Source organism: Sphaerodactylus townsendi, linkage group LG05 (genome assembly GCF_021028975.2).
Source record: "Sphaerodactylus townsendi isolate TG3544 linkage group LG05, MPM_Stown_v2.3, whole genome shotgun sequence".
Lineage (NCBI taxonomy): Eukaryota > Metazoa > Chordata > Lepidosauria > Squamata > Sphaerodactylidae > Sphaerodactylus > Sphaerodactylus townsendi.
In genome coordinates, this window is record NC_059429.1 from 132,940,297 (window position 1) to 132,959,898 (window position 19,602).

The 19,602-nt window shown below is 45.4% G+C and overlaps 1 protein-coding gene across 1 annotated transcript in view; it reads left to right on the top strand.

The window, feature by feature from the left end:
- Nucleotides 1–856: 856 nt before the first annotated feature.
- GMEB2 (glucocorticoid modulatory element binding protein 2) overlaps nucleotides 857–19,602 on the top strand; it is a 35,442-nt gene continuing 16,696 nt past the window's right edge. Inside the window, 6 exon segments of the mRNA XM_048496046.1 lie at nucleotides 857–1,001; nucleotides 9,962–10,156; nucleotides 11,988–11,990; nucleotides 14,817–14,911; nucleotides 17,871–17,998; nucleotides 18,727–18,830. Of these exon segments, the coding sequence (XP_048352003.1) occupies nucleotides 10,020–10,156; nucleotides 11,988–11,990; nucleotides 14,817–14,911; nucleotides 17,871–17,998; nucleotides 18,727–18,830 (467 nt within the window). The 5' untranslated portion in view covers nucleotides 857–1,001; nucleotides 9,962–10,019.

Consider the following 19,602-nt stretch of genomic DNA (forward strand, 5'->3'; position numbering starts at 1 on the left):
TGTATGTGGGGTTGGTAAGCACTACCATATACCCTGTTTCCCCGAATATAAGACATCCCCAGAAAATAAGACGTAGTAGAGGTTTTGCTGAAGTGCAAAATATAAGGCATCCCCCAAAAGTAAGACGTAGCAAAGTTTTTGTTTGGAAGCATGCCTGACGAACAGAATACAGAAATATAAGACATCCCCTGAAAATAAGACATAGCACATCTTTGGGAGCAAAAATTAATATAAGACACTGTCTTATATTCGGGTAGTAGGCTAGGTTTCCCTGTACAAATGGGATTGCCACGTTCATTGGTGAGCAAGATTTATTGGCCAAACTCTGTAATTGTTGGTAATCCATTTCTAGTAGCCACTCCTTAATGAGGGCAAATGTCTCGGTGAAGGTTAGCATGATAAAATAAATAATAATAATAATAATAAAACAACAACAACCCTCCCTGACCTTTCAATCAAACTGCAGAAGCCCAGAGTGCAGGGAAATGCGCGCTCCCGCCACGCCGCGCGCTCCAGGGGCGAGCGAGCAGGCGCGCGAGGCAGCCCCTCCTCGGCGCACGCGCACACGAACAACCGGGCTGAAGCGCAAGGAGAGCGAGGAGCCTTCCTGGTCGGCGCAGGCGCACTGCGCAACCCCGCGGGACCGACTTCACAGGCAGCCTTTTCTTTTTTTAAAAAAAAAAATTAAATCCGAGCGGCTTCAACCAACCGGCGGTTCTCCCCTCTCCTCCACACTCCTGTTATCTGAAAGTCCCGCCTGAGGTAGGTACCATCCCGGATTACGGGGGGGGGAGGAGAGGGTTTGAGCAAGAAGTGTGCGCCTGCGCAGTGGCGGCCAGGCGGCGCGCGACTGAGCCCGAGCATTCCCCCCCCCTCCTCCCCAGACATACATAGACAGAAGCAGGCAGACGTTTCCCCCCTTCCTTCCTTCCCACCCTCAGGCCGGCCCTCCTTGCCTCTCCCGCCGTCGCTGGGACCGGAGACGGGTGGCCGCGGCTGAGGTAAGCGAGCCCGGAGGCGGAACGGCCCTCCGCTCTTCCGCCCTCCCCTTCGTCCGGCCGGCGGGTCCCTGCGGAGCGTCAGGACGTTACGGCGGGGCGACGGCGACGACGGCAGCGCCGCTCGGCCGCCCCTCCTCTCCGCTTCCCTCACACACCAACGCGCCGAGCAGCGCGCGCCTCCGCCCCCCGTCCCCTCCGCCGCGCGGCACGCGAGGGGGGGGGGGAGAGAAGAGGCGCTTGTGCGCGTGCGCGCTGGGGTCGTTTGGGACGGGGTGTCCCACGGCTCGGGCGCTGGCCAGTCTCCCCCCACTCCGCCGAATGCAAAGGCAGAGTCGGCTTCTCAGCCTCTTCTTCCATACACACACGTGTCTGTGTGTCACATAGACACACGTGCATATATGTGTATACAACATATGATGGGTTTTATGGTTTTATTTATGGATTTTTAAATAAGTTTTATTGTTATAGAGAGTTTTACGTTGTAATTGTTTTCAGGGTTACCGATATTTTATGATTGTGTTATTTTTATCTTGTGTTGTAATCTATCTAATCTAATCTATCTATCTAATCTATCTAAATCTCAGGGCAAATAGGCAGACTATAAGTGACATAAATTATATCAATAATTTTTGTCTCTGATAGTCCACCTATTTTACGTTTGTTTGATTTTTATCTTGTGTTGTAATCTTCCCTGATATCTGTATGTATTTATATCGAGATAGATACAATTCATGTCATTTATAGTCCGTCTGTTTTATGATTTTATTAATTTTATCTAGTGCGTTTTTATCTTGTTATATCCTGTCCACATTATATATGTATATGACATAATGACATAAATTTATATATATATATATATAAATTTATGTCATTATGTCATATATATATATATATATATATATATATTTATGTCATGTCATTTACAGTCCACTGTTTTCACAGGGACTTGAAGAGGATTACACAGAGCAAGTCAGGATGTCTATTAGTTAATTATTTAATATTTTAAAATTTTCATTTTAAAATATTTCCTGGCCAGGGGCCTAAATTTAATTAAGGAGGGAAAAGTTAGGAAATTGGATCTGTCTGTCCTAAATTGGGTCTGACAAATCTCATCTGTGTGAAATAGTTTCAATGATACAGCTTTCATAATACAGAGCGGTGAACCTTTTAATTATTTGTGTACCCCTGGGCAACCCATTTCCCTAAAATTGCCCCTCCCTGTTAGCAAACCCAGTGGTGCATCAAGCATCTTCTTCATGAATTTTTAAATAGGTTTTATGAATTTTTAAACAGGTTTTTATTAATTTTGATAATTTTTGTGGATTTTGGTAGGTTTTAATCAGTTGTATGGTTTTATGGATTTTAAACAAGTTTTGTTGTTACAGGGTTATATATTGTAATTGTTTTTAGGTTGATCGATATTGTATGATTGTATGATTGTTATCTTGTGTTGTGGACTGCCCTGAGTTCTTCAGGTATGGGGCTGGCTACAAATAAATCATGTGATTTCTTTTTGCGTACCCCCAAATGTTCTGCCACATACCTCTGGGGGCCCCAGGTTGGGGATCACTGATATATAGTATTTATTGGAATTATGGATCTTGATATGAATTGATTGATTGTAATTGTTAGTCGTCCTGAGCCTGGGAAAGGGCAGGGTATTAAATCAAATACAATTAAAATAAAATAAATAACAACCAACACATTAGGCTTTTAGAAGGTCTGGAAGCACCAGACAACTGAAACCTAGCACAAGTATTAATATATTGTTGAAGGCTTTCACGGCTGGAATCAGCTGGCTGTAACATGACCCATTAAGTGAGGCAAAATTATGCAGTAGAATCGTATTTACAACAAGCTGTATTTATTTACATTTTTTATAGCTGACTTTTTTCACAGAAACTCCAGGAAGACTGCACAGAGTCAGGACAATAACAAAAAATGGAACATTCAAAAACCAATTCATTAGATTTAGGTCAGGAGGCTCCAGACCACTGAAGCGTAGCAAAAGTATTAAAGCGACACATTCAATGAGGCAAAATTACACAGCAGAACCCTACGTACAGCAAACTATTTATTTTCATTATTTATAGTCCATTTTCACTTGGGGACTACAGAGGATGCATGAGCCGAGTCAGGACAATCCTCAAAAGGGCAGCATTCTGTCCTCAAATGCATTAGGATTTTGGAAGGTCTGGAAGGACCAGACAACTGAAGCCTAGCCTAAGTATAACTGAAGCATCCTATCCGAATTAATAATAATAATAATAATAATAATAATAATAATAATAATAATAATAATAATAATAATCAAAGAGGGTGATGAAACCGTGGAGCACATCATCTGCTGTTGTAAGAAAATAGCCCAAACTGACTATCTCGAACGTCACAATAGGCTAGCAGCAATGGTGCACTGGAACCTTTGCAAAAAGTACGGCCTGCCCTGTAGCAAGACCTGGTACGAGCACAAGCCAGAGAATACCACAGAAAATGAAGAAGCAAAAAATACTCTGGGACTTTAGAATACAGACAGACGGACACCTGGCACACAACACCCCAGACATAACAGTGGTAGAGAAAAAACATGTTTGGATCATAGATGTTGCTGTGCCAGTTGACTAACACAATTGAGGACAAAGAGCTGGAAAAGATCACAAAATACAAGGACCTACAAATTGAAGTTGAGCGATTGTGGCAAAAGAACAACAGTAATCCCACTAGTAATTGATTGCTCTAGGGAATCCAAGAAATCTTGAAAAACATCTGGAAAGCCTAAACTTGGACAGAACATCAGTCTACATGCTGCAGAAAGCAGCTCTTCTAGGAACTGCACATATTCTACGCAAATACCTCTAATATCCTAGGTCCTTGGGAAGGACTCGATATTCAGAGATGTATTCCAGACACTTGTGCTGTGTTGTTATGTGTATAATAATAATAATAATAATAATAATAATAATAATAATAATAATAATAATAATAATAAGCCTTTATTTGGCATAACAATAATCATAACACAATAAAAAAACCTGAGAGAAAAGGTACACAAATACAAAGGTTAAAGATAGAATATAAATTATTGATTGTGCATCACCTCCAGTAAAAATCGTGCTACCAATTCACAAGTTTCATTGTCAGAATTGTCCAGAAGGAAAGGAAGTCTACCTGATTCTCCCATTTCACTAGGTATCCTAGAAAGAATATTGGAATATTTTGATCTGATATTAGCAGATTTAGGGCAGCAAAGCAGTTGATGTGCCAATGTTTCAATTTGTCTATCCGAATTAATGTGACATATTAAATGAGGCAAATCCACACAGTAGAATCCTATGTACGGCAAGCTATGTTTACTTACATTATTCATCATCTACCTTTTTCATGGGGACTGGAGGCGGATTACACAGAATGAGTCAGGCAGCCACCAAAAAGGGACATTCAAATAATAAATACGTTAAGGATTTTAGAAGGTCTGGAACCACCAGACGTGATGCATTAAATAATGGAGAATTAGACAGTAGAATCATACTTGCAGCAATATTTATTGATTTTGCTTATTTACATTGTTTATAGTCTGCCTTCTCCACAGCCACTCAAGGCGGATTGCACAAAGAAGAGTTTGGATTTATATCCCCCCCCCCCCTTTCTCTCCTGTAGGAGACTCAAAGGGGCTGACAATCTCCTTTCCCCCTCACAACAAACGCCCTGTGAGGTGGGTGGGGCTGAGAGAGCTCCAAAGCCCAAGGTCACCCAGCTGGCATATGCTGGAGTGCATAGGCCAGCGATTCCCAACCAGGGTCCCGTGGTACCCTGGGGTGCTGTGAGCATGTCCCAGGGTACCACAGCAATGCTACCGGCCCCTCTCACTTTTGCAGTGTCTCCCGCCGGTACCAGCAAGGATATGGAGCTGGGCCAGGGTGCAGGGCCTGCCCCGAAGGTCAGCAGCCACTTCCGCCCCCCCATGCTTCCCTTCACCCTGGGAGGAGAAGGTAGGGGGTGGCTAGCAGGGGAACTGGGAGGGGAAGGTGGGGGGAGGATGGTAGGGGCACTGTGAGATACCCTGTTTCCCTGAATATAAGACATCCCCGGAAAATAAGACGTAGTAGAGGTTTTGCTGAAGTGTGAAATATAAGGCATCCCCCGAAAGTAAGACGTAGCAAAGTTTTTGTTTGGAAGCATGCCCGACGAACAGAAGACAGAAAAATAAGACATCCCCTGAAAATAAGACATAGCGCATCTTTGGGAGCAAAAATTAAGAAACACGGTATGAAGAGTGAGGTCAAGCGTACCATGACGTCGAAAAGGTTGGAAAACACTGGCATAGGCTAAGCTGAATTCCCCAGATAAGCCTCCCCAGCTCAAGCGGCAGAGCGGGGAATCAAACCCAATTCCTCCAGATTAGAATGCACCTGCTCTTAACCACTACGCCACACTGGCTCTCAAAGTGAGTCAGGACTGTCATAAGAAATGGGACATTCAGTTACCAGTAAGTTAAAGGCTTTAGATGTCTTTAAAAACTTGTCTTCTCCCTGCTCAGTTCATACCTCATTTTCAATTATTGCTTTTGCAGGGGATGCTTTTGGTGGGGGTGGGGGGAGCTGGCTGCAGTCTTGCGCATCTTTCGCAACATGACATTTGCTGCCTCACCTTGCAAAAGTTCTGGTTTCCATTTCCTGTAGTTTTGCACTGTTTTCAGCCCAGCTGACCAGACTTGGTAGCAGCTTGCGGCACTTGGAAAGACTTAACCAGTTCCTTGGTGACTTAATTCGTGAGCCACAGTCTACTGAGTCAAATGCAGCTGGGACGTGACAGCTTATGCTATGGTGGTCATGTGCTTGACTGCGTAGGCTCTCATGAGTCTGCATGCAGGCTTCAGTAGGGCAGGGTTGTGGCTCACTGGTAGAGCGTCAGCTTTGCGTGCAACAAGTCCCCGGTTCAATCCCAGCATCTCCAGTTTAAAAAGCACCAGGCAGGAGGTGATGTGAAAGACCCCTACCTGAGACCCTGGAGAGCTGATCTTGATGGACTGACGTAGGCAGGTTGTGGTGGGTTTTTCCGGGCCGTGTGGCCGTAATCTGGTAGATCTTGTTCCTAACGTTTCACCTGCATCTGTGGCTGACATCTTCACACTTCTCTCTGTGATATGCCTCTGAAGATGCCGGCCACAGATGCAGGTGAAACATTAGGAACAAGATCTACCAGATTACGGCCACACGGAAGGGCAAGGAGATTGTAAGCCCCTTGAGTCTCCTGCAGGAGAGAAAAGGGGATATAAATCCAAACTCTTCTTCTTGTGCACTCCCACACACGCCAGCTGGGTGACCTTGGGCTAGTCACAGCTTCTCGGAGCTCTCTCAGCCCCACCCACCTCACAGGGTGTTTGTTGTGAGGGGGGAAGGGCAAGGAGATTGTAAGCCCCTTTGAGTCTCCTGCAGGAGAAAAGGGGGATATAAATCCAAACTCTTCTTCTTCTATTATTATTATTATTATTATTATTATTATTATTATTATTATTATTATTATTATTATTATTATTATTATTATTATTATTATTTATTCGATTTGATAAATCGCCTTACCCCCGAAGGGCTCAGGGTGGTGTACAACAACAGACAACAACACAATAAAACAAATCGAATAGCCCCAGTTAAAAATAATACAAAACCTTAAAACTATAGCAGCAATAACCTTCAATAAATAATTAATAACAAGAGACGTCTGGCATCAGACCCCAGTGATCAGACCCTGGGAGGGAGGGGGTTGGCAGATGGCCAAATATATAGCCAGTGCGCAGGGCGATAAGGGCAATTTAGTAGTTAAGAATATGCTCTTAAGCTTTCATGGGCTGCAGCCCTCAGCTGAATGGAATGATAACTACTTCTGAGTTTGTCAGGCCTTGAGACCGAAGTCAGTAAGCCAGCTGTGCCACACCACAAATGTACAGTTGCCTTTATTGCCCCAGAGTTCCTGCCATAAATCCCCCTTCTCTGGTTCCGAGGGAATGTGAGAATAATACAACAGAAAGAGAGTTGAGTATCTCAAGGAGTTGAGTATCTTCAGGCCAAAGCAGCGATAGTTCTCAGCTGCCCCCTCCCGCTGGGAAGGTGCCAAGGTTGCTTCTAGTTAGCGACAGTTACAGGCATCAGAGGAAAATCAGAGGAAATCACCTTTAAGGCCATGAGCGGTCTCGGACCTGCATATCTGAGGGACTGCGTCTCCCCGTATTGCCCAGGAGTACCTGTTAGAGGTCCCCAGCCACAAAAACATCCAACTGGCCTCCACGAGGGCCAGAGTTTTTCTGACCCCCCCTTGGCCCCGTTTGGTGGAATGGAGAAAACTCCCTAAGGAGGCTAGAGGCCTACCCAGGATCTACAGGAGGATTTCCCAGGACACCAATAAAACAGCCTTGTTGTCACCGCTTTTCCACCCGGTCAGCTGGAGAGGTCATAAGCATTCCAACTATCGCCTCGGCCGGGGCGGTGGATTTTGTTGCCGTCTGATTTTATCTAAGTTATTGGAACGGTTTTATTGAATTAGATTTTATATATTGGTTTTGTTTTGTTGTTGTACGCCCAGAGGTGGGATCCAGCAGGTTCTCACCAGTTCCCGAGAGTGGGTTACTAATTATTTGTGTGTGCGAGGAGGGTTACTAATTGGGTCTGCTTTTCGTTAGAAATTCCATTGGGTCAAAAAATCATAAAAGTCCTGTTGTTTCCTATGTGTGGCTGGTTGTGAGAAAGGTAAGCAGGATCATTCTCCCTGTTGGGCTGCTTTAAAAACATGTTTTAGAAATATGGTAAAGTTCCTTGTTTAAGGAAAGTATCCTTCTTTTGATTTCTAGGAACAAAATGAAGTATTTGAAAGTATTAAGTATTTGACAGGCAGTCAATTAGAGGAGAAGTCGTTGTTTCTGTTGGCAGTAGACGATAGGACTTGCTATAATGAGTTTAAATTATGGTCAGAAAGATACCAGCTGGAAATTAGGAATTTATTTTTTACAGTAAGAGTTTTTTACAGTCACAGAAATTATTAATGCCCTGCCCCCGGAATGCCCGGCCACGCCCCCGTCGTGCCCCGCCCAGCCCCATTGGCGCTACGCCACTGTTTGAATCCCACCACCATGGGAACCTGTTACTAAAATTTTTTGGATCCCTGCCTGTGTGCAGCAGCCGCCGGGGAGGAAGCCAGATTTACAAGTGGGATGAAATAAATAAATAAATAATAAAATGCAAGGAAAGGGAAAAGATCCATTAACATATCTGAAGGTGAAGACACTTGCCCTCTGCCCACGGCTAGGTGTGAATCATAGACTCATAGAGTTGGAAGAGACCCCAAGGACCACCCAGTCCAACCCCCTGCAATGTAGGAACGCACAATCAAAGCACTCCTGACAGGTGGCTTCTCTTTCAAACCTCCAAGGAAGGAGAGACTCCACCACACTCCGAGGTAGGGCATTCCACTGTCGAACAGCCCTTAATGTCAGGAAGATTTTCCTGATGTTTAGGTGGGATCTCTTTTCCTTCCCCTTGAACCCGTGACTCCTGGTCCTGGTCTCTGGAGCAGCAGAAAACAAGCTTGCTCCCTCACCAACAGGGCATCCCTCCAGATATTTAAACACGGCTATCATGTCACCTCTTCACCGAACTAAACATACCCAGCTCCCTATGTCTCTCCTCACAGGGCATGGATTCCAGACCTGTGACCATTTCCCATTCATGCAGACTTTCCCCACTGAGTTTCTTTCCCTGGAAGTACCCCGTCATCTCCGCTCTTCCTTTTCCCTTCAGCTTCCAGAGTAGTTTGTTTCTCTCTGTATTCCAGAAATTTCTTTCTGGCGCCTGGAAATTCTGATGAAGAAGACTCTTGCCCTGCTGTGAAGGTGTTTGTCAATTATTCATCTCTTTTCCACTCGCGTCCTTTAAGCGACCGGTAGAACAACCTGGCACAAAGCTGGTACAACAGAGCAAATCTAAATTTGGGAAGCGAAGCAGTGAATAAGCCACGGAGGAGAACAGGAGTGCTAATTAAAGCTAGCTCTCTGTGGTTGATGCTGTCCCTAGGGCAGTGGTGAACCCATGGCGCGGGTGCCAGAGGTGTACTCAGAGCCCTTTCTGTGGAGCACCCAGTTGCACAGAGTTCATAATGTGATATAATAGTAATTATTTTTAGGAAGATTATTAGCATTAAACCCTAAGACCTAGTTTTGAAGAGCAGTGTAGGAAGTAACCCTATTAAAGGCTGGTAAACCCTACCCCAGTTTTCATGGGAAGAACTAAATCTTCGTCCTTTACCTGGGAGTAGAGCTTCCGGTTGCTGGCAATGGGGCTTGCTTCTGGAAGTAAACTCCCTCCTAGGGTCGTGATTCACCCGTTCAAAGTGTTGCACTGGTTAGCTAGAAGGCGCATCTCCGACTACCGCAAACTTACTCGAGTAGCATGCTTGGAGCCAACCGTTTTTTCTATACTGAAATTACCTCAGTATTCAGGATTTAGAAATTGCTATGTTGGCACTTTGCGATAAATAAGTGGGTTTTGGGTTGCAGTTTGGGCACTTGGTCTCGAAAAGGCTTCAAAGCCGCATCACCGACTACACCATAAACTTACTCCCAGTATGCATGCTTAGAACCAACCGTTTTTTCTATACTAAAACCCTCAGTATTCAGGTTTAAATTGCTATGTTGGCACTTTCGCGATAAATAGAAGTGGGTTTTGGGTTGCAGTTTGGGCATACGAGGGTCTCGAAAGGTTACGCCATCATCCTTTGTCCCTAGAACGGCATAGCGGTAGAAGTGAAGCGGAGAGCTGGTTGGCCCATGGTGTTCTGCGGCATAACCCAGTGCAGCTGAGGCCAAAGGATAGTCAGAAAAAAACAGTTCCTGATCCTTGTTATGTTCAGATGCAGGAAACTGAACGTTCTGCCAGTCAGCAACAGCAGGCTAACTTTGAGAATTTGTTTTGAAACAGGGCAGAGGTTCCAAGAGGGGCCTTTCCCGCCGTGGTTTTTGCCGCTCTCTCCTTTCTAATGATGGCGACCCCTGACGTGAGCGTTCACATGGAGGAGGTGGTGGTGGTGACGACCCCAGACAACGTGGTGGATGGCAGCGGAATGGAAGAGGTGAAAACGGTGCTTGTCTCACCCACCAATCCTGTCTAGCACAGGTGGCCCAGGCAGTATCTAGTCAGCCGAACTTTTTAACAACCACCACCTGTATTAGGCATATAAAATAGGCTCTAGTACCGTGGTGGCGAACCTTTGGCACTCCAGATGTTATGGACTACAATTCCCATCAGCCCCTGCCAGCATGGCCAATTGCCAGGGCTGATGGGAATTGTGATCCATAACATCCTGGAATGCCATAAGGTTACGCCACCACCTAACTCTGAAGTACTTTACCAGGCATTTTAAATGTAAAAAGCAAGAGTGAGATCAAAACTCAGAGGAACTTTATTTGAAGATCTCTGTATGTTAGATTCCGAATTTTAAAAAGCAGCCTTTTAAGAGCAGGAATCCCATCTCTTTTTGGGGCAAGCAAATAAATCAGGCTCACCCCTTTCTTTCGGAATACTCCCTGAACAGGGGCATGTAACCAAATATCTTGAATTATTAACTGTACCTCAAGAGAGATGGATTATTACCATCTGCCATTACGAAGTGTTACGGCCTTAACAGGGGCAAGGGTTTTATTAAAGGGATTCTCCACCAGCTGCTAAAAAGTGTAACAGCACACAAAAGTAGCAAAGGGGAATGAGCTCTCACGTTGGCAGTGAGAGGGGCCAAGAGGGGATCTTTTAGACTGTGTAATACGAGGAAGGAATTCTAGCAATGGATATTCCACAGAGTAGCAAGAGTCCAAATTGAGTTTAAAATATTTATATAAATTTGGTTCAAAATACAAACACACAGTGAGACATAAGAGCGCATACATTCAAGTTCCTGGTATATAAAAAAGGTTTGAAAGATAGATTGGATAATAGATAAGGGAATGGGGGTTGTTGTGGGGTAATACATTACCTAACGATTCTTAGCAGAGTAGAAGTAGAAGGCAGGAATCCATCATGGCACAGAGACCCAGTGAAGAGCGATATTGTGTCTCCAAGACCAACATGACCAGAGAGGAGGGAACATGTGGCCAAGAGCGCACATGTGTTGGGGTGACCCTGAGCTTTTATACCCTTTTGCCCAGGAAGAGGCGGGAACAAGTGAGTTTTAAGTTTCCTTTTTCTAGATTCTCTGGAATTTCCCATGCTGGAGAAACTTGCTGGGTGAAGGCAACTAATTAAGCGACTCTTGTATTGTTCTACACCTTGGGACAATGGGAGTCAATGTGGTCCTAAGATTAAGTCAGGAAGCACAAGAATGGCTTTATGCAAAGTAACTCTTACAGTCTTTGCCTTCCAGTATTCCAGATTTGAATAGAGGCTTGATTGATTCAGGATGGGGGGATGTCTTCTTGTAGGGAGATCATATCCTATAGGTTAAGAAATGCAAGAGGAAAGGAACCATCTGTTAGCTAGAAGAGGAATAGTGAAATTCAACAGCAACTGATGCTAATGTAGCTTTCCATCTTCTTTGTCTTCCCCAACAGTTTCTATAGCAAGGTGTGGTAATCAAGATCATGCCCACAAACAAAATGAGACCTCCAGGTTATGCTGGGGTAACTCATCCATTGATTAGATTTTGTAAAGCAGACCTGTGACCTTTGGACATGCTGCTACCTACACCCATAGGAGTGCTTTTGGCAACTGGCTTTTGCCAATATGATTTTAAAGCAGAAATATATATAAATAATATTCTTGGGGTCCTTTGGGTCGTTACAGAAGGGTCGCTATTTATCCCTCTCCAGGATCGGGTTTGCTCATACTCCAAAAATCAAGTGGAAGAAGAAGAAGAAGAGTTTGGATTTATATCCCCCCTTTCTCTCCTGCAGGAGACTCGAAGGGGCTGACAATCTCCTTGCCCTTCCCCCCTCACAACAAACACCCTGCGAAGTGGGTGGGGCTGAGAGAGCTCCGAGAAGCTGTGACTAGCCCAAGGTCACCCAGCTGGCGTGTGTGGGAGTGCACAGGCTAATCTGAATTCCCCAGATAAGCCTCCACAGCTCTAGCCCTCTTCCAAGGTGCTTCATCAAACCACTTGCTATTATTTTTATTTTATTTATTTAGCTTATCCATAGCTGCTTTTGTCGATGAGACTCAAGGTGGATTACAGAGTAAAGAAAGAGGGGGAAATGTAGTCAGAGAACATAAGACAGCCAGTGAACAACGCAATAGGCCTAGGAATACAAAGGTCAGAGGCTGGGTTAGAACAGCGAAAACAGCAAACTGCTTAAGGCAAAGGCATGAGCCCTGTAGAATGAGGAATTTACAAGTTATAAAACAATGCAGTAAACGCCAAGAACAATAGAAGACAATAATGACCATTGCAATGGAATGCAGACCTGTTCTCATATGAAGGTGTAGTGGTTAAGAGCAGGTGCACTCTAATCTTGGATGGGAGGACAGATTCCCATCTGCCACTTGAGCTGTGGGAGGCTTATCTGGGGAACCAAGATTGGCTTGAACATAGGTGCACATGCCAGCTGAGTGACCCCTTGGGCTAATGCACAGTTCAGGAGCTCTGTTTATACCCACCTTCCTAACAGGATGTTTGTTTGGGGGTGGGGGAAAGGAAAATCCCCTTTGAGTCTCAGGAGAGAAAGAAAAAGAAGATGAGTTTGGATTTATACCCCCAAACTCCTCCTCCTTTTCTTCTTCTTCTTCTTCTTCTTCTTCTTCTTCTTCTTCTTCTTCTTCTTCTTCTTCTTCTTCTTCTTCTTCTTCTTCTTCTTCTTCTTCTTCTTCTTCTTCTTCACTACTCCATCTTAATACAGTTCTGATTCTAAACGTCAACACTAGTTGGGCCTGCAGACAGCAAAACCTAAATTCAGACATGGAGCATATTACCTTTGTATTCCAGGATCCCTGCAGTGAGTGGCTAGGGCTGAATCCTGAATTGTAGCTAGCAGGAGCTGCTTCTCCAATCAGCCGGCACAGCGACAGGGTCAGGATCCTAATATGTATACCAGTCTTCAGTTCAGAGGCTCCACACTGTCTGCGAATGACAAGCGCCGGTGTTGTGCCGACATTTTCCTTTCTCTTCTGGAAGGGGAGAGGTTTGAAGCCTTGAGCGAAAAGCAGTCTCTGGTTGTTAGCAAGGCTTCTCAGCAACCTCGAGAGTTTCCTGGTTCAACCTTCGCTCTGACGAACCGAACCGTCATTCGATTTAACTTGTATTTCTGGCCGCGGTTCTTCCGCGCTGCTGAGCATGTCAGTGTTGAGAGAAGCAAATTTAAAGAGCAGAACTGTACATTTTAAAACTGTAAATTCTGAGGATTGAATCTGGGACCTTCTATACTAACTGAGCAATGGCCCCTCCTCAGTTTGATGCCCCAAAATGTGTTGTGGGTTTGCGTAAATTTATTTGATGTTATTCTGGTGATAAATATTATTTCAGAAAACTGGAGAGTTATGTTTAAATTTTTAGCCCCCAATGTGTCAAAAAAACCCTAAATTGGACAATTGCTATACAATGTGCATTTCGGATCGCAACAATTATTGGACTTTACTCAGAGATCGGGATGTGCTAAATGAAGGAGCAGCCTTTCTTTTGAGCTCTGATGGCTGCCCCCAGACTTCTCTGAAGGTAAAATGTGTCACTTAATCACAACCAACTCATGGCAGCTGCATTAATTTTCTACCTTGTGGGGTTTTTAAGGCAAGAGGTGAGCAGAGGCGGTGCACCATTAGATCCTCAGAAATATCAAAAAGGATATTGAAGAGATAGAAAAAGTGCAGAGAAGGGCAACGAGGATGATTGAGGGACTGGAGCACCTTCCTTATGAGGAGAGGCTGCAGCGTTTGGGGCTCTTTAGTTTGGAGAGGAGACGTCTGAGGGGGGATATGATTGAAGTCTACAAAATTATGCATGGGGTAGAAAAGGTTGACAGAGAGAAATTTTTCTCTCTTTCTCACAATACTAGAACCAGGGGGCATTCATTGAAAATGCTGGGGGAAAGAATTAGGACTAATAAAAGGAAACATTTTTTCACGCAACGTGTGATTGGTGTTTGGAATATGCTGCCACAGGACGTGGTGATGGCCACTAACCTGGATAGCTTTAAAAGGGGCTTGGACAGATTTATGGAGAAGTCGATTTATGGCTACCAATCTTTATCCTCTTTAATCTGAGATTGCAAATGCCTTAACAGTCCAGTTGCTCGGGAGCAACAGCCGCAGAAGGCCATTGCTTTCACCTCCTGCAGGTGAGCTCCCAATGGCACCTGGTGGGCCACTGTGAGTAGCAGAGAGCTGGACTAGATGGACTCTGGTCTGATCCGGCAGGCTTGTTCTTATGGTCTTATGTTCTTAAATTAGCAGAAACTCCCATCCATTTCCCACTCCCCCCCCCCCCATCAGTAAGGATTAGAAAACTACTCTTTATTAAATATCAAGAAACCAGATTCTCAGGATTTTGCATCAGTGATAAAAAAAATTCCTGCAACCACCTCTATACCCCTCTATACCCCCTTCCCTCAATACTCTTTGGACAGTGTGTTTGCATACCTCGGATTGGTGAACCATTCACACACAGACCACAGCTTGCCATTTGCTAATGGATGGTTTCTTTATGCTACAGAGGGAGAGGGACGGAGGAGGGATTGCTTTCTGGTTTTCCAGGGCTGTAGAAAGATTATCCAGAGTAGAACTTATAAAAACGTCCAGTGTTGTTTTTGTTCATTTTTATTCATTTTGTGATTTTTCCTCCCTCTTTTACCCACAGCGATCTAAACGAAGACACCTTAGAGTCAGAAAATGCAGCTGCTGCAGCTGCCGCCGCCTTCACAGCTTCCACGCATCTGAAAGAGGCCCTCTTAGGTAGGTGAAGTGACCAGCACTGGTCACTTGTTTGTATTCTGGTCAGTAGTGACACTGTGGTACCTTGGGGGTCACGGTCAGAGAGCCCTGCACTGATAGGCTGGCAACACAGCCGTGGTCTTCAGTCTCTGTCACGGTTCCATTGATATCAGCTACAGGACTGTCATCTGCTGTGAGAAGTGGGGTTGTAGTATAGCAAGGGGGAAAAGTGCCCGGTGCGTCCTACGCCACTGCCACGCCAACATCCGCCCCTGTTCTGCCCTGGAACGCCCCCACCACGCCCCCACAGGGGCACGCGCCCGGTGTGTTGTGCACGCCCCCGTCCCCTTGGAGCTACGCCTCTAGTTTTTGACAATGCAGGATAGCCAAGGCGTTTGGCCAGCCTGGTTAAAAATACATCTACTATGTCATCTGGCCTCCTGTGGGCACAAGGGGGGGAGGGGGTAGCCGGACGCCATCCACATTTTTAAATGGGTTCTGTTTTTATGTAATTAATATTTAAATTATGTTTTAATGTATGTTTTAACCTTGTTGTGAACCGCCCTGAGCCCTCAGGGGGAGGGCAGTATATAAAATTAATAATAATAATAATAATAATAATAATAATAATAATAATAATAATAAATAGGAAAGAAAGAAAGAAAGAAAGAAAGAAAGAAAGAAAGAAAGAAAGAAAGAAAGAAAGAAAGAAAGCGCTAGAGGAGGTTTAGTATTACACTCCACAGAAGGGCTTCACATTCAGTTAGCATTTAAAAACATTTTTTCATAGAAATATAACAAAGTTATAAAACCAGTTAAAGAAGCAAAAGAATAAGAACCGAGAATGAAACTTGGCTTAATTACAATCTAAATATAAATTAAAAAAAAGAGTCAGTCAAGTTATATTGATGATGTTCCGTAAGGGCTGATGATGTTCAACTGAGAATCAGTCACAACTATTATTGTATTTTAAATATTTTTTTTCTAAAAGGGATAACATCTACCGGGTTATGAAATTCCTCTGCCCTCCTACACAAATATCACGATACTGACACCTACACGTACTACTAATTCCGTGTGTGTGTATACACATACGTAACATATACATACACACAAGCACACTACATTTCCACTATTCACATTTCATTTTTTTTACATTTATGAATACCTACCTACCTACTTACCCAACCCACCCACCCACCCACCCACCCACCCACCCATTTATTTATTTATTTATTTATTTATTTATTTATTTATTTATTAGATATACCGCCCCATCCCTGAAGGGCTCTGGGTGGTGTACAACATAAAACAATAACTAGCAGTTAAGTTATTCCAGTGCAGGGGAAGGAAGTATGACTTCCTACAGCAAAGGCTGCTGGGAAGTGTTGTTCTTGCCCCTCCAGGAGGAGCTGGAATCTAGGCCCTCCCAGTTGGCCAAGCACTACGCTTCCCAGCAGTGCTCGCTTTTTGTGGTTCATCATCAGGAACATGCTGCTCAATTATACATTCATGAATAGTATAAGATGAGAAGTGCATTTTCCATTTATCTTGGAATTTGTGGTTGCGTCTTTCACTAACCATTCTTGTTAGTTTAGCCATTTGTTGCTTCTTCCCATGATTTATTTTCCCAATTTTCCAGGCTAGGGCATTCTTCCATCTTCCAGTTTGTTGCAAGTGCCACTCTTAACTGCTATTATCAGATATCAAAATATTTTTCAGAGTTCCTTGTGAAATTCATTCAAGTAATTTGTTCCGAATCATCTTCAAGGTGTGGGTGTTAACCTTCAAGGCCTTACGCGGCCTGGGACCTTCGTACCTCTGGGACCGCCTAACCTACGGTGACCAGACGTCCCGCTTTTGGTGGGAAAGTCCCACCTTAAGACAATTTGTCCCACGTCCTGCAGGTTTTTTAAAGTGTCCCGATTTTTGGAAGGCTGCCGCACTGCCTTCTGGGGCGCAAGGCAGTGCGGCAGCCTCCCGCGCACGCGGCCGCAAAAACACTGCCTTCTGGGGCGCTCCTGTTTCCTGCCCTGTGACAGGGCAGGAAACGGAAGCGCCTCAGAAGGCAGCGCGCTCCTGCGGCTGCGTGCGTGGCCGCCCGCCTACCTGCCCCTCCCTGTTTGCAAAGGTGACCATCTGGTCACCTTAGCCTTACCCCATATGTCCCTACACGGCCTCTACGTTCTGCGGAGGCCAATTTACTGGTGGTCCCCAGCCCCTCGATGATGCAGCTGGTCTCCACTTGGGCCAGGGCCGTCACGGCCCTGGCCCCTGCCTGGTGGAACACTCTTCTTCCATCTGTCTGGGCCCTGTGGGATCTTGTTGAGTTCTGCAAGGCCTGCAAGACTGAGTTGTTCCACCGGGCTTTTGAAGGGGCCGGCCACTGATTGTGCCCCCCTTCCCTTCCCTCCCCAGCTGTGGTTTACATCTAGGGCATAGGTGTCAAATTCGCGGCCCTCCAGATGTTATGGACATGATGCTGGCAGGGGATGATGGGAACTGTAGTCCATAACATCTGGAGGGCCGCAAATTTGACACCTGTGATCTAGGGTCCCTTCACCATCATTGGGACCCACCGCCTTTTCTCCCCCTTTTTTCTCCTTTGTTGAGGAGGGTTTTTAAAATGGGTTACTTGCAGGATGCCGATTTCATATTGTTTACTGTATTGTATTGAACGCTGCTTTTAATGGGGTTTTTAGTATTTATGTTTTGGGAGTTTATATCGTGTTATAATTTGTATTCGTTCGCTGCTCCACCTGTTTTGTTGTGTGTGTTGTGTTGTACCTTCGGGGCCCTTCGGGGGAAGGGCGGCATATAAATCTGATCATAAATAAATAAACCGGGCACTCAAATATTAAACACATGAAGAAGCGCCATTGCCAGCCAACCCGCAGTTGTCCCCGGCCTTTTAAAACTGAACTGATCTGTGATCGTGATCTTTTAAAAACTGTGTTCCTTCTGATCCCTCTCCCTGAAGTGAAGATGGCTGAAGGAGATGAGTGCATGGAAGCCGAGATTGTTTACCCCATCACCTGTGGAGACAGCAAAGCCAACCTGATATGGCGGAAGTTCGTCTGTCCCGGCATCAATGTGAAATGCGTCCAGGTGAGTGGGCTGCAGAAAAGAGAGGCTCCAGCAGACAGGCCTGTGTGTCTTGGACCATCTCATTTTTGTGCACGACCTGACGCCCCGTAGGTGGTCTTGAAGTTCTCTGCAGTCACAAAAAGCACATTTTAGGCATCGGAACTGTGCATCAGCACACAGTCTGTATCTGCTCTAAAAAGCCTCAGCCTCTCCCACAAGGCTTTTAATGCCATAGCCTCACTGCAATCTTGCATTTTTCCTTAAGAGCCAGCGTGGTGTAGTGGTCAAGAGCACATGCACTCTAATCTGGAGGAACTGGGTTTGATTCCCTGTTCTGCCACCTGAGCTGTGGAGGCTTATCTGGTGAACCAGATTAGCTTGTGCACTCCAACACATGCCAGCTGGGTGACCTTGGGCTAGTCACAGTTCTTCAGAACTCTCTCAGCCCCACCTACCTCACAGGGTGTTTGGTGTGAGGGGGGAAGGGCAAGGAGATTGTAAGCCCCTTTGAGTCTCCTTACGGGAGAGAAAGGGGGGATAAAAACTCCTCCTCCTCCTCCTCCTCCTCCTCTTCTTCTTCTTCTTCTTCTTCTTCTCCTTCTCCTTCTCTGAGAAGACTTCGAGGCCTGCTCCGTTCTCCGAGAAGTGGCGGAGACCCAGAGGTGGAAACAGCCGAGTTAGAAAAGGAGCTGTACAGTTAATGCCGGTAGTCTTGCATTTTCACCCCATGCCGTGTCTCTCTTCTGCAGTACGACAACCACTTGATAAGTCCCAAGGAGTTTGTGCATTTGGCTGGCAAGTCCACCCTCAAGGACTGGAAGAGGGCCATCCGGATGAATGGGATTATGCTAAGGTTAGCTGCTTGTTCGTACAATCCACATCAGAATGGATCTGGGGGTCACAGGGCCCATATTGTTTCAATACTGTTTTGTCTCCGCTGGCATCCAATTGGCTTCTAAGTTCAGTCGAAGGTGCTGTTATTGACCTTTAATGCAGCAGTGGTATAGTGGTTAAGAGCAGTGTACTCTAATCTGGAGGAACCGGGTTTGATTCCCTGCTCTGCCGCTTGAGCTGTGGAGGCTTATCTGGAAATTCAGATTAGCCTGTGCCAGCTGGGTGACCTTGGGCTAGTCACAGTTCTTCGGCGCTCTCTCAGCCCCACCTGCCTCACAGGGTGTTTGTTGTGAGGGGGGAAGGGCAAGGAGCTTGTAAGCCCCTTTGAGTCTCCTATAGGAGAGAAAGGAGATTATAAATCCGATTCTTCTTCTTCTTCTGTATGGCCTGGGACCAACATACCTCAAGGACCGCCTTCTTCCATATCAGGGATCTGCAACCTGTGGCTCTCCAGATGTTCATGGACTACAATTCCCATCCCATCAGTTCATGGACTACAATTCCCATCAAGGACTGATGGGATTTGTAGTCCATGAACATCTGGAGAGCCGCAGGTTGCAGACCCCTGATCCATATGAACCAACCTGACAACTCTAGTCATCTTTGGGGGCCCCTGCTATGGGTGCCATCACCACCCAAGAAAAGACCTTGTTGGTTGTGACACCAAAACTCTGGAAGTCTTCCCCAGAGAGATTGGTCTGTCTCCCTCTTTTGGTGCCTTTCACCAGCAA